Source organism: Muscardinus avellanarius (assembly GCF_963383645.1).
Source record: "Muscardinus avellanarius genome assembly, chromosome: 10".
Lineage (NCBI taxonomy): Eukaryota > Metazoa > Chordata > Mammalia > Rodentia > Gliridae > Muscardinus > Muscardinus avellanarius.
Genome location: NC_137796.1, coordinates 87402897 through 87428010, shown reverse-complemented (window position 1 = coordinate 87428010; position 25114 = coordinate 87402897). Strand labels below are relative to the sequence as shown.

General features: G+C 43.5%; 1 protein-coding gene across 1 annotated transcript in view; it reads left to right on the top strand.

Moving 5' to 3' along the window:
- Positions 1 to 9216: 9216 nt before the first annotated feature.
- Positions 9217 to 25114, top strand: part of CALN1 (calneuron 1) — a gene marked incomplete at both ends in the record, with an annotated part of 508467 nt that continues 492569 nt past the window's right edge. The window contains one exon of the mRNA XM_080704208.1: positions 9217 to 9335. Within this exon, the coding sequence (XP_080560334.1) occupies positions 9217 to 9335 (119 nt within the window). The remainder of the gene's footprint in view (positions 9336 to 25114) is intronic.

Here is a 25114-nt window from a genome sequence, read left to right as displayed (position 1 = left end):
TTCTTTTTTTTCCACCTATCATTTTAAAGAAAAATAACATTCTTTTTTAAGAATGTTGGCAATTATTGGCAATAACATTCATATCAGTTTTATTTTCTTTACTTTTGGTTCTAGGTATTGAACCTAGAGGTGTTCTACCTCGAAGCTATACCCCCAGGTTGCTGAGAATCTTACTAAGTTGCTGAGGCTGGCCTCAGACCTATGATCCTCCTGTCTTAGCCCCTCAAATACTGGGGTTACAAAGCGCATGCCACCATGCCCAACTTCATATCACTTTTAATACTAATGAGTTGTGCCATATCTGGTTGGTTGATTTTTGTGACTGTTGAGAGTTTATCTGCTTGTAGGCCTGCCAAGAAGCTCTGGGCTGACTTTTTGCATTGCTTCATCTGGAACTTATTTCTTATGACTGGAAATGGTATTTAGAGACCACAATTTGGGTAGCAGCGGTGCTCATTGCTACTGTTTTTGACTACTTAGAAGCCTTTTCAGTGACAGGACTGGGATGCACTTTTTTAAAAAAAGAAAAATAAATCATGAGCTCATACCAACATTTTTATCCAAACTAAATTTTTGGTATTTTACTTAATCTTAATTTTTATACTGAAAGTGTTTGCCTATAACATAGAAAATCTGGATTCCTAATGATATTACATGGATCCCTTAATTATGCTTTCTCTGTAACTTTTTTTGTCCTTAGGATACATCTCACTTGGAAAGTACAGTCAAAATATTTTGTTTTAAAGTAATTTGAAAAAAAAGATATTCTCTCTGTAGTTAAATCATCAATCTGAAGTATACTTGTGTGTGTATGTTTTTGTTTATTTTCTATTTTTAGGAATCACTATCCATTTAAATATGCCAAATGTATAACTTAAACCTCAGCTACTTAGTGAAGCTGTACATAACTTAGTGAGACCCTGTTTCAAAATAAAGAATAAAAAATAGGGCTGGGAGTTTAGCTTGGAGGTAGAATGCTCCTGAGTTCAATCTCAAGAACCACAAAAAATGTGTAACTTATTACACATTAATGGATGCCTGCTCATCCATTAATTCTTTAAACGCAGAATTATTTATACACATTAAGTCTATTAAGTTCTACATGTTAATCTTGTATCTTACTACTTTAAATTCTAATTATTTGTAATAGGTTTTTCATGGATTCTTTTTGAGGTTTCCAGATATTTAGTCATATCTTTACCTTTTTTTTTTTTTGGTAGTGGGGATTGAACCCATGACATTCTACCTTTGAGCTACACTCCTAACCCTTTTATAATTGTTAATGTTGAAGCAGCGTCTTGCTACATTGTTGAAGAGCTCAACAATTTGCTGAGGCTGGCCTCAAACCCATTATCCTTCTGTCTCAGCCTCTCAAGTACTGGGATTACAGGCATGTACCATCGCCCCTGGCTTAATCATATTATCTTTAATTTTATTCTGTTTCTCTCTTTCCCATCTTATGAGTCTAATTGCTTAGCTAATTGTGTTGGTTAATGCCTATAATACAGCGTTAATAGTATAGCAGAGATAATGAACATCTTGTTTTTGTTTTTATTTTCTGAGTTTAGCAATAAAGTCTCTGGTATTTCCTCAAAAGTAAGACTGGATGCTGGCTTTTGAGCTGACATGGAGATTATGTTAAGTTATATTAAGTAAATATCCATCATTTTGTACTTTTTATGGCTTTCAACTTTAATTGTCCTAGGCCATTTATGATTCTTGATTTTCTTTTCTTATTTTGTGGTACTAGAAATTGAACACAGGGACATTTGACCTCCAACCTACACCCTCAGCCCTATTTTATTTTTAACGTGGAATAGGATCTTGCTAGGTTGTTGAGAGCCTTGCTAAGTTTCTGAGCTGACCTAAAAACTGTGATCTTTGTGACTCATCCTCCCAAGTATTGGGACTATAGGTGCGCACCTCCATGCCTGGCTGATTTTCATTTTGAGGAACCAGGTTTGGGGATGTTTTGGTTATATAAATCTGAGCCAGGACATCGAGTTTCCCAAGAGTGGCACTCACAAAAAATTGTATAAAGGTTCTATTCAGGAACCAATTCTAGTTTTCAAACTTAGGCTTAGAATTTTGGATCTACCTGGATTTATATTTTATTTTCATGATATCTAATTGTGTTTGAGCAGAAAAAGGGAAAAAAAAACAAAGTTTCATTTGCATGTCATGCTTAGGGACTTAGCAGGTGCTCTTGCATTTTCCAAGAATTCAATGGACATTTCTATATATGGTTTCCGTGTGTGTAGTCTCTTTTATTTTGCAATTATGCTTTTAAATACATACTCCTTAGTATTAAAATATTTAAAATGATGAGGCCAGGCATAGTGGCATACCACTTGTAATCTCAGTACTTGGGAGCTGAGATAGGAGAATTACAGTTTTGTGGCCAGCCTCAGCAATGTAGCAAGACTCTCAGCAACCTGTGAGACCCTATTTCAAAACAAAAATAAAAAAATATAATAGGACTGGTAGTGTAGCTCAGAGGTAGAGTGCCCCTGGTTTCAATCCCAGTAATTTACACACACACACACACACACACACACACACACACACACACACCTACAAAAATATAAGTGAAAATAATGACATTGAACACTAATCTCTGCAAAGTCAATAAGTACAAGTGCTGTGACGAGACTTTTTGCTCATCAGAATGTGAGCAGGGCATTTCCTTCCTCGACAGCCTCTTGTGCAAGCTCAGGTGCTCTGGAGCTCCAGGGCTCACAGGTTCCAGGCAATGTAGCCCTTATTTCGGGGCCTGTCGGGAGCTGCGTTTGACTCCTGGCTCTCACAAGCTCTCTAAATACTAGGAGGCATTTTTGTCCTAAAAAACAGCACTTTGTCCTAAAGACATCTTCAGAGAAGAATTCTACTCAGTTGTAATAAAAAATAAATTTTCAAGATATACTTTTATTGGCACGTTGTAACTATGCATCATAATGAGGTTCACAGTGATTGAAACATCCATGTCCACAGCCCTGTGTTTCCTTCCAGATGTCACCCTGCTCCCTCCCCATCCCTGCACATGTCATTGAGATTAGTCTTGGTAATTTCATATTTATATATATAGCAATATTTGAATGGTTTCCTTCATCAGAAATTGGAAAAATGAATTTTATTCATGCATGAAAGCTGATGGTTTATTGTGGAGGGTTTTAGAAGAAAGACTCATGGGCAAAACCATCCTCAGTATCACAGGGGATATAATTATAATTACAGCGTGGCCCTCAACACCTGTAAGAACTAGCAGGAGCCATAAGACACAAATGACTCTAACTTGAGGCCCAGGGTGGTCAGGATGGAGGAAATATTTCTTGGTGACCCCTTGAAATCGGTCTTCAAATATCGGTCTGGGAAGTGTGATGCCTTGGGGTTCCCAGAAACTAAATAAAACCAGCTAACCCAGATTTATGAATTATGTATGCCTCCAAACACTGCAAGCTCATGCACACCATTCATAAACATTGGATTTTCAGCTGTATCCTGCTCCCACTGATGGCAACTTTAGACACTCCCAAAGGGACCAAGTTCATGAAGAACTTCAGCAAGCTGAATTCCTTGGGACACTTGTACCCAACCGTGTAGTCAGAGCCACACAAGTAGGAACAACAAGGTTAACCAGTCCACCCAGACTGAATTCACATGTTTGTTTCCCTTCCTGGGAGGTAGGCATGGGATCCATTTGAGAACATACTTGGTGGCCTAGAAGGGGCCATACTCAAAACCATCTCTGTCAGATCCTCAGGGACAAACTGGCCCTTCAGGCTAAAAGATCAGTGGCAGACTTCTTCTCTGTTTCTTGTGTGCATGTCCAAGTTCCCAGCTTGATTCTTGTGCTGTGATGCTGAATCCGTGGTAAATTTACTAATTCACTTCCCAACCACATCCCACTTCAAGTTCAGCCCAGGACCCATCAGAACAAATTGGGTGTTCAGCTTTAGGAAGAAACAAATAATTAAAGTCAGCATGCCTAACACTTGCTCTATGGGAAACCTTTTTAATGACCCTAGCAGGTATTGTTATAAAAATCAGGCCCATTTTGCAGAGAGAAAATGGACACAGGATAAGTGGCTTGCCCAAGGTTACACAGACTGCATGATATAATTTGACTAGTCATGTTCTTCATCACCTCACTACACCAATCTCTTAGTGAGACCATTTTAAAATATTAAAAAATAAAAAGGGTAGTGTACCTTGGAGGTAGAAAGCCCCTTGTGTCTTAGTCAACATTCTCATTGCTATGGTCCAAAAATACCCGACCATACCACTTACAGGAAGGAAGATTTATTTGCTTACAGTTTCTTGGAGATTCTGGGTTCAGTCCCTGTGAGGCTGGGGTCTGTGGATCTCAGGGCATGACGGTGGGAGTCAGGGAGAGAGAGAGCACAAAGTTCTGCTCTCACATTGTGGAGGTTGGAAGCAAGAGAGAGTAAGCAAGGGGATTCAAAGACACAAGCACAGTCCCAGAGACCACACCCCAGGGACCCACTCTCTTCAATCACAACCTAAGGGCTTTGGTAACCACCCAGTAAATCCATCACAATGAATTTAGGTATTGATGAGATTATAACCCTCATGACATAATTATATCAACCCTGAGCTCTTCGGAGACATTCTATGTCTGATTATAACAATAGGCTCAATGCCCAGTAACAAGCAGGGTAAGCAATAGAACTGATAGGGTGCTCAGAGGACAGATCCAAGGTCACTTTTGGGGTCTCCCAGAGTGATTCCTATTGTCCTGAGTCCTAAAAGAGAGACTGGCCAGTGTTCAAGGGACATTTTAGGCACTGAAGGAAATGGGCAGGTCACCTACTGGAACAAATAGCTGAAGAGGATACTCGTGTGTGCCCAGGAATTAGCCAAAGGCTCTAACTTCAAGATTTGGGCTCAAAACCCAGCTCCTGGCTGACCTTTCAGATCATGGTATTAAAGACAATTGGTAAGTGGACTTAAAGAACAAATTCTGGAAATTAATTGCCCTCAGGAATTTCATCATCAGGAAATGAAGCAACCAGTTAATTTGGGGACATAGAGCTATTTTTGGCAAGAATGAACTGCAGGACTCAGTATGCATAAGGCCACCGAAGACTCAGGAAGTCTCATCTCTGAGAAGTCAAATGCAAGAGTCTATCGTCTATCCAGAAGCCAATATTGGGCACCTCATTAGTTGGGCACTGGTGATCAGTCCCAGTCTGTGCTGGCTGCCTGATTTCCCCCATGCTCACACTGGGCAGCCATGACTGAGCTGGTGAGATGGCTTCTGGCTGGAGAAGCCAGCTTCAGCCTCCTGGCTTTGTGTTTCTTTGGTGCATCATGAGCGTTGCAATGAAGGGCAGGCACCAGAGGCCAGCTGGATGGCAGGAGCAATTGTTCCTGTGGCTGGGAGCTGCCACCCCCAGGGCCATCTTCCTGCTGAGCTAGTTCCAAGTCATTAAGTGGATTGAGTTCTAAAGCCCTGTGACCATGAGCTTGGACCACCTGGCCAGCCTGGCAGCTCAAATAACATCAAGTGTCCAGCCCCCCGGTGTCTGCACTGCTTGGAGGAGTCTCCACGTATTTGGAAGCTCGTGCATATGGGGAAGCTAATTACTCTCCGGTGCAATATGCCTTTCCCACCAATCACAACTTTCACGGTACTGGGACTGCCATGGCAACTAAAAGCATCTCTGAAAATAAAATGTCACTTTTTAGAAATTTCTGCCATCATGATACAGGAAACTTGTCTCTCCTGTTTAACTTAGGGAGGCGACTAGAGGGGACGAAGAGAGTAGAGGTTGCGTGCGCATGTGTGGATGTGTGAGTCACAGGGCTGTACAAGAGCAGAGTGTGGCGGGGACAGAGTGTGCAGCTCTGCGGGTGCAGAGTGGGGATGGGATGCCTGTTTGAGGAAAGGGGCGCATTCAGGGCTGAGGTTACATGCAGGCTGCGAGTGTCTGGGAACACATGGATGAACTGGTGCTATATGTGTGCCCAAAGATTGGTGCTGTTGTGTGTGTGTGTGTGTGTGTGTGTGTGTGTGTATCTGAATCAGCAGTGTGTGTGTGTCCAAGGACCTGTATATGTGTGTATCTGAGAATTGGTCAGGGTGTATGTGTGTGTCTGAAGTCCAGTGCTGGTTCATGTGTGTGTGTGTGTGTGTGTGTGTGTGTGTATATGTGTGTGTGTATGTGTGTGAGGTCTAGGGCTGTTGTGTAGCTGTGTGTGTCTGAGGTCACACATGCATTATTTGGTGAGACACAGCTCTGCCTTTGAGAAGCTGGCTCTCCACTGGGTGTCTCTGTGGTCCCAGCCCTTGGGAGGGTCCAGCACAACTGCAGGGTGCAGAGCCTTCCACTGGGGGCCTCACTCCATCCCAGAGCTCGCAGGGAACTCTCAGGGGCACCCAGCCTCCATCTCGCCCATCTCTGACCTAGGTTCTGGGGGTGTGGTCAAGGTGGCAGTTATGATGCACTCGGGTGGTTTCTGTCCGACTCATTCTTTCAGTCACCCATTCATTCTAGTAGCAGGCAAGTGGTCTGCAGAGGGCTTCGAGCCATCTCTGTTGGACTTGGTTGGGAATGCTATTCAGTGTGCATGTGCGGATTTACAATAATTTACAGTAGCACTCATACACAGTTCTTCAGGGTTTTCTGCTTCCCAAAGTCGCCTTCAGAACCTCGTCCCCTAGGAGCTGGCTTCGTCCTAGGCTTGGATGTACACCTATTGTTAGAATCCAGACACTGGATATAGTGCAACGGGCTCTTCCAGGGTCCAGTGTTCGGGGCCAGCCAGGGAGAACGGATACTCATCTGCTGTTGCTGGGAGATGCCCCTGCCTGCGGCTGTGTGCAGATGTGCCCACAGCTCCTTGGACAAGGACTCGGTCCCTGGTGACCTGGGCTTTGTTTGTCTGCTCATTGAGATGTTTTCAGGTACAGGCTCTGGACTTTCCATCTCTAGACTTTGCTTTATTATACTTCATACTATTATTTTTAAATTCTATTTGAAAACCAGGCATGGTGACCCATGCCTATAATCCCAGTACTTGGGAGGCTGAGACAGGAGGCTCCCAGGCTCTAGGACAGCCTCAGCAATGTAGCAAGACTCTAAACAACCCAGAGAGACCCTGTTTCAAAACAAAAAATAAAAAAGGCCTGAAGGTGTAGCTTAGAAGTAGAATGTCCCTGGGTTCAATTCTCAGTACCACAAAAGGAAAAAAATCAATATGGTGCCGGGAGTGGTGGCGCATGCTTTTAATCCCCGCGCTTGGGAGGCGGAGACAGGAGGATCACGCAGGTTCGAAGCCAGCTGCGCTGGCTTAAGAGACCCTGTTTCCAGACAATATAAAAAAATAGATCTGGGAGTGTAGCCCGGAGGTAGAAGGGTTTCCAGGAACCCCAGTACCACCACCACCAAAAAAAAAAAAAAAAAAATCAATATGGAATAAAAGAGAACTAATATTAACTGTTAATTTGATAAATATTTATTGAGAATGATTATTTTTATTTTTGTAGTATAGGGAATTGAACCCAAGGATTCAATCACTGGAGCCTAGAAAAGACGGCTACACTATTTCCAGTGTCTGGATTCTGACAAGAGGTACATATCCAAGCCCGAGATGAAGCCAGCCCCTAGGGGACGAGAACCTTTTTATTCTGAGACAGGGTTTTGCTAAGTTCCCCAGCCTAGCCTTGAACTTGTGATCCTCTTGCCTTAGCCTCCCTCATTTCTGGGGTTACAGGTGTGTGCCGCTACACCAGGCTGACATTCTCAATCTTGAGAACAGAGATAGTATTTCAGTCCAGTCAAGTGCAAGTGATAGGAATCTAAATAATAATGTTTACTGAACACCTTTTATTGCCCTAGGCACTCTACATATTTTTTATACTTTTTTTGAGAGTACCAATTATTTTAAGGTCGGTCCTGCATAGGTCTAAATGCAACGCAGTATGCATCTCAATTACTACCTGTCTGGAGGTTTTCTCATTGTGATCTTGGGAGGGAGGGAGGGAGGGGACAGATCGGGGACAAACAACAGCAGAAGGAGACACAGATGAAGGGACCTTGGCCCAGCCAAGGAGAGGACCAGGTCAAGGATGGCATTTCAGAGGAGATGACCAGTAAACTCAGTCATAAGGGACAAATAGGAGTTAACCACATGTCAGGAAGAGAGAGGAGCCCAGTGCAGTGGCACATACCTGTACATCCCAGTACTTAGGAGGAGGAGACAGACGGCTCATGGGCTGGAGGCCAGCCTCAACAACTTAGTGAGGCTCTCAGCAACTTAGAAAGACCCCGTTTCAAAATAAAAAATAAAATAGGGCTGGGGGTATAACTGGGAGGTTGAACATCCCTGGGTACAATCCCTAATACATACAAAAGTCAACCAATCGAAGAAGAAGAGGGAGAAGGAAAAGGAAAAGGAGAAGGAGAAGGAGAAGGAGAAGGAGAAGGAGAAGGAGAAGGAGAAGGAGAAGGAGGAGAAGGAGAAGGAGAAAAAGAAAGAAAGGAAGGAAGGAAGAAAGAAAGAAAGGAGGATGAGGAGGGGAGGAGGAGGAGGGGAGGAAGTTGCCACTTGGTGACAGAAGAGGTCGCAGAGGTGTGGTTGGGTGGGAGCTGATCATGGCATGATGTTCTTGGATATTCTCTGCTTAAGGAAGTTAGAACAACATTGCCCTGGGGGTTGTGACTGTGCTATAAACTCAGGCAGACCGGCGACGTGGCAATTTCCAACCCGGTACCTCACTTTGTTTCTGTGGCTTGCTTGATGACAACGGCAAGAAACAAATTATGCTGGGCTTTCTTGCAAGTCGCGATCAAGTTGGCGGCGCCTCCAGCTCCCTCTACATTGCTTATACTCCAGCAAAGCCCACGGGGGTGTGAATGGAAAAGTACCTGCGAATGTTAAGCTCGCTTCCAAAGGCGCATTATTGGTTTGCTGTGTAATACCCTCTGGTGACATTGAAGCCTTATTAATAACTAAACATCTGTCACAACTATAATTATATTTCTGGTGCCAGGATTGTGTTGCTACCATTGTCCTATGTAAACACGGAAGGGAGGGTGTGAATTATTTAGGCGGCTGACTTGGAGTAAATAATCGGCCGGCGCTGTTTCCAGCAGTAAGTTTCTGTCAACTCTTTGCAGACTCTCAGTGTCTTCGCTGACGTTCCTTTGATGTGCTCCCAAATCTCTCGGAGAACGTCGCCCTGGACCCCTGATGCGGCTGCCCGAGCAACCTGGAGATGGGAAGACCGACAATGAGCAAAAGGGGGACCGAGGAGTCCCCGAAGGGGGCGAGGAGCCGCCGAGGAGCCAGGCCCCTGACTTCCCCACCTGGCAAGTCTTCTTCCCCCCAACCCCCAGGAACTAGATTGTTTTGCGGCCCTCAGGTAGGGGGTGGCGGAGGGTCTGGGAGTCTTTGTCGCTCAGTGTCCTGGGCAGAGAGGAGGATGTATGAAAAGTCCACCTGGGAGGGGTGCTCACAGGATGAGCGGTCCCAGCGGGGTACAGAGCTTTTGATCCTATTTGTGAGCTGACAGGTTTCTGTTGATTGTATTTGAGATAGATAGATAAGGCAAGGGGATGGGTTGGCAAGCTGAATCAATTGGGAACTGATTGGTGGGGAGGAGGCTGCTTATGATAGCAGCAGGCATAACTTATTAGGGTGTTGAGTATGTAACTGCATGGAAATGGAAACATTTTTAGATTGGTTCAGTGAATTCTCACAATAACCTCATAAGTGCTTTATTAATCCCTTTTTTTTTTTTGGTGCTGGGGATGGAACCCAGGGGCCTTCTACCTCTGGACTACATCCCTAGCCCTGTCTTCTTTTCTACACTTGGAAATGGGGTCTCACTATGTTGCTGAGAACCTCACTAAGTTGCTGAGGCTGGCTTTGAACCTGTGATCCGGCCACCTCCGCCTCTCAAGTAATAGGGTTACGGGCATGTATTACCACACCTGGCTTAACCCAATTTTTAGAGAGAAAAAGTAAGACAAACATTGAACTACTTGACCAGATCATAACCATAATTCCTACCCAAGTCTTTCCGAGTCCAAAACTTACATTTGTAGCCACTGGGCAACCCTACCTCTCCCTGCCCGAGGAGGGGATCAGTTCCGGGTGAGGAGTCTTGTTACCAAGCCATATGCTTTCTTGGGTTTTAATCATGCGCCCCCCCCCCCCTTTTCCTTGGAGACATTCATGGCTGTAAAAACTCAAGTGGAATTTCAACTCTGGGTGGTTTTGTGTAGAAGAAAATTTATGCTTGCATCAAGCCTAGGGTGAGTCCTATTAAAGAGTATGTTTGGAAATTATCTCCCTGTGACCATTCAAAGTGATATCCCTTCCCTTCTTGGCCACTAGCTCCTAGTGGTGGCTAGTCGTTCACGGAGGGGACAGACAGTGAGTGGAGAGTTAGGTTTATGGGGGATTAAAAGGAAGTGGAAATATTTCCGATGACCATAGCTCCCAACTTTTAGCGATTTCTCCCAGGAACTGGGTGCTGGACTGCAGGGCTCAGGCACAGGATATGGAGACTCTATCCAGAGCCTTCTCTAAGACATCATCTTAACATGTGGAGAATCAAGAATGAGAGCTGATGAGCCCCTGGTCAAGGGCACACTGACCTGCAGGGTCAGCCCTTTTCAAGAACTCTGAGTAGAGGTCTGGAAGAGGGCAAGGTGAAGCTGGATGTGATGCCTGCCAGGGCAGGCTCAGAATGAGGCACTATTTGGGAAGGTTGGGCAGAGTTCCATGGGCTTCCAGAAACCTTGTTCATCCTCACTAGGACAGGATCCCCAATGGGAGACTTGGTCCAGTCCAAAGGTAAAATCTCTGGCTGGCCTTTCCCTAACCTGGGCTAAATGATAAAAAGCTGGGCACTTCCCTGGGGGGAAGTTTAAAGGAGAGAGGTAAGGACTCAGGCAGAAAAACTTCCCCCTGTCCTCTGGTGGCTGTGGCTGATAGCACAGAGTAAAAGGATAGTTGCCTTCATACATCTGAAGATATCATACAGCAAACAGAAGTGTATGGTGAAGTTGGAGAGATACTAACATTAAACATGTTTCTCCATTTGCTCCTGTGTTTCAGGGGACTAGTACTTGTTGGGAAGACCTGTTAGTGCCACGAATTAGGCAGTTTAGTTTCACCTGTCTTGGGTGTAGGTGGAGAGAAGCAACAGCCTCACCAGCCAGCTTCCCTCAAGGTACCAGCTACTCCTTTGAAGTGAACATTGCCTCTTTTGGGACCCTGGGGACTGAGAGTCTCTAGGTCCTGGCTTGTTCCCATCACACAGTCACACGCATGCTCCAGAGCACACACATACAACATGAAGTTGGCACAAATTTGCTTATATGTCTTCCTTGAGGACAATACCTACACATTTCTCAAAGATTTTATGCAATGGGCAGGAAGACACATCTAAAAAGAAGAGAAATGAGATGAGAGAAGAGAAAAGGGATAGAGTTTTGTGGTCAGGGTTTCAGCACCAAGAAGTTGGACACAGAGGAATGAAGGAACATACGGGAGGATCACGGTTCACGGACAGCTTCAGCTACTACTTAGTGAGGTCCTCTGCAACTTACTGAGACCCTGTTTCAAAATAAATAATAAAAATAGGGCAGAGGGTATGGCTCGGGGGTTGAATGCCCCTGGGTTCCATCCCAGACCTGCAAAAAAGAAAAGAAAAGAAAAGAAAAGGAACATGGTCTACATCACCTTCTAGCAGCAAAGTCTTTGGGTTTATCTACACATTTCTTGAAGATTTTCTTTAGGCAGTGGGCATAAAGATAAGTGGTTCTGTGTGGTGTGGGTAGAATAGGCAACAACATAAAGCAGAGAGGGGCCTCCTTGATGTGTTCCATCTTCTCTCTTGAGATCACTTGCCCCACTCCTGGTACTCTTTTGGTTGTCCATAACAGAATCTCAGTAAAGTTCTCAGAAATATAAATGGAAACATGTTAGGAAGACTTACTTGAGGAAATGAGAGGGTGTCTCATGGAATCCAAGGCCAGAGATATAGCTGGGCCTCAGGGATGTATAGAACAAGGGCTTAGGGAGGTAGAAACCCCAGAAAGCTATGTCTCTTTGGTGTCTGTCCATATAGCTGTCAAGTAGTTGCGTGGTGTCAACTACAAATTCCCCAGAGAATGAGTTTATTGTTGCCCTCGTCTCATCACATCAACAGTGTACAAGGGAGGAGAGTCAAGCACATGGATGTGGCTTCTCTCACTATAAACAAGTATATGGAAGAAGGGGAGAAACAATGATCAAAGAAGGGGCAGACTTCCTTACCCCAGTTTCTTGAGATGATAGTTTTGTATTCCATTCTGTAAATTGGCTATTCATTAAGTACGACTAAGGTGTTTTCTACTAAGGCTGTGAGTTTTAACAAAGGTGGTCCTCTGGAGACTCAATCCATGGTGCAAATAAGGCAGTGGGGTAGATAACACTGGCCATGGACACTGTTGTGAAGCATGGGCAGAGAAACCTTCTACAGAGGGCAGGGACTGCAGAGATAGGACCCTGCCCTCCTGCCTCCAACTTTCCTCTCATCCTTTTTTCTTATCAGCCCAAAGGATTGCAGAAGAACTCCTTAGACTGTCCACCCCTGATTTTGCTGAGAATGGTCAGGCTTTCTCTCCGTGTATCTGGAGATGATGTTAGGTAGGGACCTTCTTCTTTTTCATTCTCTCAATGGATTCACGTGGGAGCAAAGCAACGAAGGGCTGGCTTGTCTCTAGGCTGTCAAGGGGCTGAATTCTTCTTCTTCTTTTGTTCAGACTGTGGGGTCTGGGGCCCTTTGGACTAGATATGGAATTGACTCATGAATGGTTGGTTGGAACATGAGCTCCTCCCCCCCGCCATAGAATAAAGTTCCATAAAACAGAGAGATGCCCATGTAGCTTGAACGAAGTACAGCTAATTGAACAACCCTACGACTGTGGTACTGCTCCAGCCCCAATCTAAAAGGAGCTTTGCTCTGATGTAAAGAAATGGATGTGCACTATTGATATATGAGCTAAAAATAACACATGTTCCAAACAAAGTGTTTTTTAGTTTTTTGAAATGAAAACGTGTAGACAAAGCAAGGATTTAGAATGCATGACTCATTAAATTGCTGATTCTAAAAGCAATGGAAATTTGAAGAGAATTTTTTCTCTACTTCACCCTCCCACCCTTGTTCTGAACAGCTTATAAAAAAAAGTATCATAAACAGGACCCATAAACTCCCCTGTGACTTTAGGTTCTGCACAGAAAGAAGCTGAAAGAACTCAACTTTTATTGCCTGTTTACTAAGTTGGCTTCTTTTGCTAGTTGTGAAGCATCCACCAGAGCCTCCCCTTGCATACCACCTTTATTTCTCTTTCTCATGACTCTACTCCATGTCCTTCACAGGACTCCAGGGACTCCCATTGCCCATGCTGGCCAGTGCCCCTTCCTCCCCCCAGAGCTTGTTCTTGCTGGATCTCAGCAGTACTGAATTCAGCCCCACCAGGGGGGTTGCATCACTGCACATTAACTCTAGGAGTTGCATCCTAGGAGAGAGTGTACATTACATAACACTGTAGCAGGATATAGCTGTGAGTACCTCCATCAACTCACTGTATGGTCTTAGGCTCATCCTGAGCTTGTCATGGAAGGGTTTAGAAAGGCCTAAACCATGGTGTTCAATATATATATATATATATATATATATATATATATATATATATATATATATATATATATGAACATATATTTATTTGAACATATATTACTTCTAAAATAAGTCTTCTAGATATTGCCAGTACCTGAAATAGGAAAAGAGTCCCATTTTGGTTGGAGCAAGGCGTGTATGTGTGTGTTTGAGAGGAGGAAAAGTTCTCTGGAATCCTTGAAAGAAGTAGTGAGAGGTTTTAGGTGAGGGCCAACTGGTAAACCTTTCTATCATGGCTCCTTAACAGTTGTGTAGAAATCTCTGCTTCATAGAGGAACAAGTTCACATTTCCCTGCTCGCAATCACCTGCTTTACTTCTAATTTGTTATAATAACCTGTTTTCCTTCTAATCATGTCCATGCTCTGACTATTTTAGCAGCCTGTTCAATCTTCTGCTTCAAGTCCTGGTGTCATTCTGGGGAGCTGAAACATATATGTGGATGGCCAGGTGACATTCTCATCTCATGCTACCTCAATTTCAGCTCCAGTGACTTTCTTTCCTCTCGAGTTATGCTCCTGAGGCCCAGCCTTCAACTTGTCATGCTGTAGCAGACGGCACCTCTGAGGGCTCACGCTGCAGTGCGGTGGCCATTCCTTATCCGTAGACCTGATTTTTGTAGTTTCAATTCCCGGTGTCGACTGTGGTCTAAAAAATATTACTGTAGCACATGAAGGAATTAAGATATGTGTTTATTGCAATCACATGAGTCTTAGTACAATATCTTGTTCTTTTTATTAATAGTTGTTAATCTCTCACTATGTTTATTTTTGCTTTTAATAGGCTTTTATTGGTGCATTGTGATTATACATCGTAGTGAGGTTCCATATGATATAAATATACATGCATACAGCATTTGGTGTGATTCCCTCAGGATTCTCCTTCCATACATCATGTCTGTAATATTGGTAGTGATACCTTCATGTACGGACATATTTGGGCGATTTCCTTATTAGACCTCCTTTACCCTTCCCACCTTTCTCTCCCAGTTTCCTTCCACTATTCTACTGGTTTCTCTCCTCATTTATCTGAAGCCTCTCTCATTTTCTTTTTTTCTCTCTAGTTTCCACATAGGAGAGAAAAAAAAAAAGTACAGCCCTTGACTTTCTGAGACTGGCCGATTTTCTCTTAGCATAATATTCTCTCATTGAGTTTAATTTATAAAACAAACTTTATCATTGATATGCATGCTGTATTACTACTCACGGTTCTCCAGGGAGGCAGAGGCAATAGGATACACAAGTTTAGTAGAAGAATAAGCTAAAGAAACTTTGAGTCAGTCTTTTCCCCTCCTGAAGATTCTCCAATCTCTTGGAAATCCTCCCTTCATTCAGAACACGTAGGATTCCTTTGTGATTCTTTTCCTGCAATATAGGACAAACTGATGATCCTCAGAACATCAATGTAAGGAAACATTCCTGTCCAAGTGCTTCATGGTCAGTGAAATGTGGATGACGCTCTATACTAGATGTACTTCTTGGGCAACATCAATGCACATTAAATCTCAGAGATGCCCTCCAGCAAAGAAAATGGCTTGTCTTTGTTTAACCCAGCTTTCCAAGCACAGTTTGAACTTAGAACGCTGGAGAGAGAGAGAGAGAGAGAGAGAGAGAGAGAGAGAGAGAGAGAGAGAGAGAGAGAGGGAGGGGGGGCGGGCGGGCCTAGAAATCACCTACTCAGTATTTATTTCCTCTTCTGGGAACATACCTGGTTCTCAGATTGATGAGAATAATAGATAACTGACATTTTCCGAGCCCGATGAGTGTTCTCACCCTTATTCATTCAAGTGGCATTTATTGGTGTGCCAGGCTCTGTGCTGGGTGATGAGGATATAAAGATGAACAATCCTTTTTAGTCAGGCATGTGTTATGCCTTTGCAATCTCAGTGCATGGGAAGCTGAGAAAGGAGGATTGCAGGTTTGTGGCCAGCCTCAGCAACCTCATGAAGCCCGCTGCAACTTAGTGAGAGACCCTGTTTTGAAATAAAAAATAAAATAGTGCTGGGGTGTAGCTTAGAGGCACAGCATCCTGGGTTCAGTCCCCAGTACCACAAAATCATCATCATCATCGTCGTCGTCGTCGTCGTCATCATCATCTCTTTCCTCATGCAGTGTACAGATCACAGTGAAATGGATTAGTACTCACCATAGGGTTTACATGTTAGGATGCATACAAGCTCAGGGTGTACCTAGGAACACCTCAAGAGACTTGCACACGTGTGTGACTCCCACATCTTCACTTATAAAACAATAGTGCAATGTCAAAGGTACTTCCTGAAGTCCTACACAACACTTGAAATAAATTAAGATATATACAGAGCTGGGCGTGGCGGTGCACACTTGTAATCCCAGCACTTGGGAGGCGGAGACAGGAGGATCCAGGTTCATGCCCAGCCTCGGCTACTTAGTGAGGCCCTTTGCAACTTAGCGAGACCCTGTTTCCAAAAAAATAAAAAATAAAAAATCGGGCTGGGGATATAGCTTTGAGGTAGAAGGCCCCTGGGTTCCAATCCCAGTACAGTAAAAAGAGAGATATATACATCCAAACATGCATACTTTATTGTCATTAATATGATCGCTTTGCTTGCAACATTTCTTTTACTCAATAATTTATTACTAACATCCTCTTCTATTGCACCGTGATTTATTTAGCCAGACTCTTGTTGGTTTCTTTTTCTGTTGCTCTGTCTCTCTCTCTCTCTCTCTCTTTTCTTTTTCTTTTTGCTCTGACAGGCAGAGCTATAAGAAGCAGCTTTGTAAGTTGATCCTGGGAATTTGCGTGAGCATTCTAAAGACACATTTTATAGAAGTAAAACATGTGGGTCAAAAACGATGCACATCCTTTTTTTTGGGTAAATTTTCCCAAATTGCTCTTCGGAATTATGACAGCAATTTACCCGAGGAAAGGGAGTTTTGTGGGGACATCAGAGTGGAGGAGAAGTGCTTGAAGTTGCTCATTAATGGAGCTGTGTCCCTGGGGGAGTGAGAGTCCAGAGGATGAAGAACACAATCTTCAATGGAAAAATTACCTATATGCACAGCTAAAGTGTAAATTCCGCATGTCACAGACAATATTAATGATCTAAGCTCAGAAGTATTGATCAGTCTTTCAGCATTCTTGGACTCAGTCTCTTGGGAATCCTCCTTGCCCAGGATCTCTTTACTTCCTATGAGAGTCCTCCAAGAAGACGTGTCTTCTTAGAAAGAGATGGCAGACATCAATGCTAATAAGTATTCCTCTAAAGCTGCTCCATGGTCGATAAGTCAGTTGGCACCTAGGCACCTGATTACTTCAGAAGGGGCCACGGTAGGGCGTCAGGGTTTCATAGGCCTGGCCTTGTGGGGTTTCCATGGGAACATAGCATATCAGACCTCATAGGATAAAGAGGGTGCATATTTATACAATGTCTATTTCATCTTGGGGACAGATAATTTAAGACAGTGTTAGAGTAAGATCAAATGTGGTGTATTGCAGTGAGGAAGGGTAGCTTTTGAGGCAAAAATGGACTTCAAAAGTGGCTTCTTAGGCTAGGTGTGGTGGCACATGCCTATAATCCCAGTAATTGGGAAGCTGAGATGGAAGGACCATAGATTTGAGGCCAACATAACTAAGACACAGTTTCAAAAACAGTAAAATAAGCCAGGCATGGTGGCACATGCTTATAATGCCGATACCTGGGAGGCTGAGACAGAAGAATCACAGGTTTGCAGCCAGCCTCAGCTACTTAGTGAAGCCCTCTACAACTTAGTGAGACCTTGTTTCAAAAATAAAGAATAAAAAATAGGGCTAGGGGTATAGCATGGAGGTAGGATGTCCCTGGATTCCATCCCCAGTACTACACACACAAGAAATAAAGTACAATAAAAAGGGTTAGGAGGTGTATCTCAGAGGTAGAACACCCTGGGTTCAATCCCCAGCACCTCCTCTTCTCTTCTCTTCTCTTCTCTTCTCTTCTCTTCTCTTCTCTTCTCTTCTCTTCTCTTCTCTTCTCTCCTTCCCTTCCCTTCCCTTCCCTTCTCTCTTTCTTCTCTCTCTTTCTCCCTCCCTCCCTCCCTCCCACCCAACCAACCTCCCTCCTCCTCTCCTCCTCCTCCTCCTCTTCCTCCTCCTCCTCCTCCTCCTCTTCCTCCTCCTCCTCCTCCTCCTCCTCCTCCTCCTCCTCCTCCTTCTTCTTCTTCTTCTTCTTCTTCTCTCTCTCTCTCTCTCTCTCTCTCTCTCACACACACACACACACACACACACACACACACACACACACACAAGGGGTTTCTTCCTTTGGGCTATGACCTCATAATTTTCTATCATCAGAAGTCCTTTCATAGAAAACTTTAGAATCATTGAGAAAGACTAAATTCATCTAACATACTCCTGGCGTTTGTACTGAATTTTAATTTGAGCATTTTGCTCTTACTGAGAAAGTGGGACAGGGGAGGAGGGGCGAGTTTGTGGAGTCCCTGCCCTAAATAGCCATGCTGTAAGCCACTTTATCAAATAGCTTTCTACCTCCGTACAAGTCCTTCTACCAAGCACAGAGTCCAGGGGACACTGGAGAGATGCAAGTGGTCCCTTAGCGCTGTCCTGCCCCCTGCCCCTCCTCTACCACTCCCGTTGGAGCAAGTCCAGGTCTCTACCCAGGATCCACATGGCCTTCTCAGAGCCTCTTCCTCCTGGGCCTCTTCTATTCTCTCTTTTTAGTCCAGTTATTGTGTTTATAATAAACTAAGCCACACTCAGGGGCGTAAGCCAGCAATCATTTTAGGTTCCTGGAGTCTCTGGGTCAGGGATTGAGTGGAAATAGCTTGCGCCTGTTTCTTGATGCTTGCCGCCTTCATCAGAAAGACTCAGATGCCTTTGGGCTGGCATCATCTGCTCAGTCCCATGTCTGATATTAAGGAGGGGGAGGCTGGAAGACCAGCTCAGTGGGGAACATGTACATATGACTTGTCTGTGTGGCATGTACTATTTAATTATTATTATTTTTTTGGTGGTACTGGGGTTCCTGAAAACCCGTCTACCTCCGGGCTACACTCCCAGACCTATTTTTTAATTTTTGGAAACAGGGTCTCTTAAGCCAGTGTGGCTGACTTCGAGCCAGCGCGATCCTCCTGCTTCCGCCTCCCAAGCGCAGGGATTACAAGCATGTGGCACCACGCCCGGCCTATTTAATTAATTAATTAATTAATTATTTTTGTGCTACGGGGGATTGAATTCAGGGACATTCAACCCCTGTGAGCTCCATCCTCAGCTCTATTTTATTTTTTTAATTTTGAAACTGTCTTACTAAGTTGCGAGGGGCCTCACTAAGTTGCCCAGGCTGACCATGAACCTACAATCCTCCTGTCTCAGCCTCTCAAGTGCTAGGATTACAAGTGTGGAGTGTGCCATCCATACTCCAGTCAAGCAGTGGGAATCCTCCCATCCTCAGAAGGTGGAGGTGTAGACACTACCTCTCAATGGGAGGATGCTCAATTCATCATACCATATTTTTTTGCTGTTTCTTTTCACAATGCACCTCATTTAGGACTTTCTTCTGGATGGTATGAAAGAGCAGGATGTTAGGGAGAATTAGAAGGCCTTCCTTGAGATTTAAGAATCTTGTGGATCTGGGCGTGGTGGCGCACGCTTTTAATCTCAGCATTCGGGAGGCTGAGACAGGAGGATGGCGGTTTGTGGACTGCCTCAGTTACTACTCAGTGAGGCCCTTTGCAACTCAGTGATACCCTGTTTCAAAATAAAGAATAAAAAATAGGATTGGGGGCATAGCTTGGAGGTAGAATGCCTGCCCTGGGTTCCATCCCCAGTACTGCAAAAAAAAAAAAAAAAAAAAAAAAAAAAAAAAGAGTCTTGTGAAAGCGGTGATGCACACCTGTGATCCAGGTGCTCGGAAGGCTGGAGGGTTGCAGGTTCAAGGCCAACTGGCCTCAGCAACTTAGCAAGATGCTCAGCAACAATAAACAAAATAAAATATAGGGCTGGGGGTGTAGCTCAAAGGTAGAATGTCTCAGGGTTCCATGGCCAGTATCAAACAAACAAAAGAGGCCCACCCACAACAACCGTGATCCTGTGGATACCTCTGAGCCCATGGTATTGAAAGAGTGCTTGTCTCTTTAAAGTTTCCTAACCAAACCAGGCTTAGTATCATCTAGGTCTTCTGCATCTTCAGTTCAGTTCGCCCCTGGGATGCTGGGGCAACCGTCTTCTCTCAGTTTGCAGCAGCTACCAAGTCACAAGTTCCTGGGGCTCGTGGGGAGGGTATAATTTCCTTCATCACACCCTCTCAATCCCCCACAAGTCCATTATTGCGCAGTAGATGCATATAAATCACCGATTTTACCAAAGTCTTGGGAATACGTGGGGAAATTCAATAGAGAGAAAAATTACAGTGTACAAAGAAATCTTCTTAGACCTAGAAGAAAAGAATATTTTAAGGGTTCTTTTTATGCATAGATCCCTTTGGCAGCCTGGGGAGACCCGTGAATTATGTCTTCGAAGGTATGAAATAGAATAATTACGGTAACAGCAAAGGAAATCAATTACATTTAAATACAGTATCAAAATATTAAACAAAACAAATGTGTGGTATAATAGTCCATATGCGTCTTTGTTGACATGCTAAATAACAAGATCTGGCAGTGGGTATGATAACTATCATAAAATTGAAGTACGGTAGGGGTAAGCATAAACCATATTTTAAAATAATTGCAACAACCAAAACATGATAGGAAAATATCGTTGACAAACTTGCCTGGGACTGTGCCTCATGGCTTGCATTCATAATTGAAGAAAATGCTAGATCTAGAAGTTAATGAAAATAAAGCTCTTATTCTTCCCCATCCAAATGCAGAGGCCGTTGAATTCTATTCTCAAGTCCTTCACCTGATGGATTTCTTCATCATGTTTCACTGTTTGAGAGCAGGCCTGCCCTCTCATTTCTCAGAGAAAGAGCCTCTCTGTTTAGAACTTCCCAGGAAAATGTCCATCCCTCTTTAGGAAACCTGATCCCTTAACATAAGCAACAATTTTCCGCTGACTTCTCCCACCTAGATAGTCCATAGAATGCCATACTGCCCAGAAGTAGACTATGTGAATGATATTTTGGCAAATATTAAATGGAAGCTTGCTAATTCTCCCCTTTTTATTGATATCTATATGATTGCAGCCTGAGCCTAAGTTAAGAGACATCTTAGTCCAGGGCAGGATGAAAGCTATTTGGCTTCTTAGAGATGCTAGGCCTTAAAAAGCCAATTTTCGTGGGCAGAGGAATGATATAAAATTAAAGGCTGACAAGAAAGACTCTGCTCTTTGAACTGTTTTTCTAGTGTGAAGAAGGTTACCTCTGACCTCCTATAAGGTTTGAGGCTGGATCTAGGAAGGAGGATAAGATACAGAAGAAACTTTCATGCATTTTCTGGTCAAGAGTTGGAGAGGAAAAGGGCCGAATGATAAAGAGGTGGGGGAACTAGAAGTATTTCTTCGTTCCACCTCTCTGGGCTTTGGTCTTCAGCAGGTACATGGGGTGAGCACCACGAAAGGTGCGCTGGCTTCACCCCTCATGGAGACCTTGGGAGCCCCCCAAATAGTGCATCTGCTCAACATGACCCAGGGATCTCTAGCGATAGATATTGCTACTATTAGATATTACTATTATTTATTACTCTTAATAGATATTACTAATAGATATTACTACTATTACTTAGTAATAGATATTACTAAGAGAAAGTCAAAATAGTGAAGGCAGATAAAATAGTGAAGGGTTCCTGAAAGCAGTTCCTAACCTAGAATGAGCCCAAAATGACTGGTTTGTGACTTTAGGATAGGAAGCCAGCAGGACACCTATGGCCAGCTGAGAGGAGATGTTACTCTAGAGACCCACAAGCATCAGCCAGCACATGCCCTAGGATCAGTATGAGGGACATCATGGTTTGCATTTAGAATGTTCTCCTAGACCTCACAGAAAGTGAGTGGCCATGTTGGAGGCGGGGCTTAGTTGCCAAGGAGGAGCCCCTGGGGGCGTGGCTTTGGGGATCATACAAGGTCTCTCCTCCCTCTCCTCTCTCTTGCTTTTGGCCTCCAGGAGGGGAGAGCAGCGTCCATGCCCTCCCTCTCTCTGCTTTCTTTTACCATGCCCTGAGTTCTGCAGACCTGGCCTGACATGGACAAAACTCTGAAATCCCCAGAAACTGTCAACAAATAAATCTTCTTTCCTCTAAGTTGTGTGGTTAGGTTTATTGGGTCACAGTAGTGAGACATCTGACCGAGACAAAAGAGGTATAAGCAACACCATTCTCCCTTTATAGATTTTTATGCCATTAACTAGGGAGAGGCCAGAGACGAGGGAGCCAACGTGAGATGACATTTCGAAGTGAATTTTACTGTGTTAGGACAGTTTTTGACTTGCAGAAAAACAGCAAAGAGAGTCCAAGAGTTTTCATATACATAATACCAACTATAACTATGTAAAATCATTATGGTACATGAATTATAGTTAAGGAACTAATTTGATACATTATTACTAAGGTTTTTTTTTTTTTTTTTTGCAGTACTGGTGAGGGAACCCAGAGGCATTGTACCTCCGAGGTACACTGGTACACTCCTAGCCCTATTTTTTAGTCTTTTTAAATTTTGAAACAGGGTCTCACTGAGTTGAACTGTGATCCTCCCGTCTCTGCCTCCCAAATGCTGGAATTACAAGCGTGCGCCACCACACCAGGCTAAGGTTCATTTTTTTTCCACACCCAGCTGCTAAGGTTCATTGTTTTTTATTCAGATTTTCTTAGGTTTTCACTTAATATCCTTTTTTTTTTTTTTCTATCTAGGACCTCATCAGGATATGACAGTATATTGAATTGTCATGTGTATCTCCTTAGGCTCTTCCTGACTTTGGCAGTTTCTCAGGCTTCTCTTATCTTTGATGATTGGCAGTGTTAAAAGTGTACTGGTTATATATGTTGTAGAATATTCTGCAGTTGGGATTTTTCTGATGGTTTTCTCATGATTGGACTGGAGGGGTGTGTGTGTGTGTGTGTGTGTGTGTGTGTGTGATGTTTTTGACAGTACTGGTACTGGGGTTGGAACCCTGGTGCATTCTACCTCCGAGCTATGCCCCAGCCCAATATTTTTATTCTTTACTTTGAAACAGGGTCTCACTGAGTTGCAAAGGCCTCACTAAGTTGCTGAGGCTGTGTGTGAACCCGGATCCTCCTGTCTCAGCCTCCCAAATATTGGTATGACAAGCATGCACCACCAAGCCTGTCTGTGTGTGTGTGTTTTACGGAGGATTGAACCCAGGGGCATTTTATCTCTACATCCCCAGCCCTATTTTTTTTTTTTTTTATGATACTGGGGATGGAACCCAGGGGCATTCTACCTCTGAGCTACAGCCTTATTTTTTATTCTTTATTTTGAAACAGGGTCTCACTGAGTTGCAAAGGGCCTCGCTAAGTAGCTGAGGCTGTCCATGAACCGCGATCCTCCTGTCCAGCCTCCAAATGCTGGGATTACAAGCGTGCACCACCATGCCTGGCTTATTTTTTATTCTGAAACAGAGTCTCACTAAGTTGTGGAGAGGCTTTCTAGGTGTTTGAGGCTGGCTTGGAATATATGATCCTCCTTTTTCATCCTCCCAAGTACTGGGATTACAGGCATGTTTGGGAGAATGAGACCATTTTCACCACATCCTGTCTAGGGTACATCTATTAACATGACTATAACTGCTGATTTTTACCTTGATCATCTGGTTGAGGCGGTTTTGCTAGTTTCTTTTCTTTCTTTCTTTCTTTTTTTTTTTACTATAAATGTAGATAATTTTTTCCATGTTTTCAGACTATATTCTTTGGAAGGAAGTCATTATGCACAGGCCACACTTAAGAAATGGGAGTTATGAGCCAGGCACTGCAGTGCACACCTGCAATGCCAGGGCTTGGGAGGCTGGGACAGGAGGATTGCAGGATAAGACCAGCCTTAGCAATTTAGTGAGCTCATCAGCAATTTAATGAGACCCTGTTTCAAAATAAAAAGGGCTGGGGGGTGGTCTAGCATAGAGCTACAATGTCCCTGAGTTCAATCCCCAGTACAAAGATAGGTAAATAATACAAAGAAATGAGAATTATGCTCCACCTCCCTGAGGGCAGGGTACCTACAAAAACTGTTTGGGATCATTCTATATAACGGACTGACTGATTGACTGGCTAATTGTCTTCCTCCCTCCCTCCCTCCCTTTTTCCCTTCTTCCTTCCTTCTTTCTTTCTTTCTTTCCTTCCTTCCTTTTTCCCTCTATTTATATAAATATGAACTCATATTTACTTTGTACTTTGGGCTATAATCCAATATAGTTTAATTAATTTTCTTGCTTAAATTATTGCATACCTGGCCACTGGGAGCTGTTGGCTCCATTGATTTGAGAATTTTCTTACTTTCTGGCACTATACAAAGTTCCAAGCTCATCTTATATATTTTATGGCCTCATCCTTTCTTCCTCTTTTCCTTCCTCCCTTATTTCCTTCCTTTCTTTTTTTTTCTTTTCCTCTTTCTTTTTGGTACTAGAGACTGAACCCAGGGGCATCCTACCTCCAAGCTATATCTCCAGAACTTTTTATTTTTTAATTTTGAAACAGGGTCTTATTAAATTGCTACGGCTGTCCTTGAACCTTCCAAGTACTGGGATAACAAACAGGCACCGTGGTGCCCAGTTTCCTGTCTTGATTTTTTTTTTTTTAATTAGAGGATGGCATTAGAAACCCAAATCTGAGCACTAAGTAGGCTTGTTGGTCCTGAGATATTATTACTTCTAGGCCCTCTCTGCTGACAGAATCAGGAAATAAGTGTATGTATACAAGCCCATGTATATATACATATCTATGCATATTTTTATATGTAAACATCTGCATCTCTATTGAAATAAACATGAGATTAAACTGATGTTTTCCAGCTCTAACCTATGACCACATGGATCATTCTAGACTCTCCCCCTTGCTAATCTATACACTCTTGCTCCAATGCTGAGCCATCTGGCTCCTACAGCCACCATCCATTTACTTAATTGTTTAAGTCCAGGGTGCATTTATAATATTATCAAAATTGTGACATCATATACCCAAGAGAGACGGCTTCATTAGCTGAAATGCTCATGCATAGTTCCTTTGCTTTTACTTTTATAGACTCCACTCATTTCCAAAGCGACTGAAGTGAGCACTCTCTCCTACGTCCTTTGGTAAGGTTGTTTTGTGCATTTGTAATACGGATTAATTTGTCCCATTTTGCATCCCATCGTGGGGTTCAGTTGACCTCCTACATGATTTTGGGGGGAGTATTGGGGATCGAACCCAGGGACATTCTACCTCTGAGCTACACCTTTAGCCCGATTTTATTTTTTATTTGGAACTAGAGTCTCATGAAGTTCCTGAAGGTTTCACTGTATT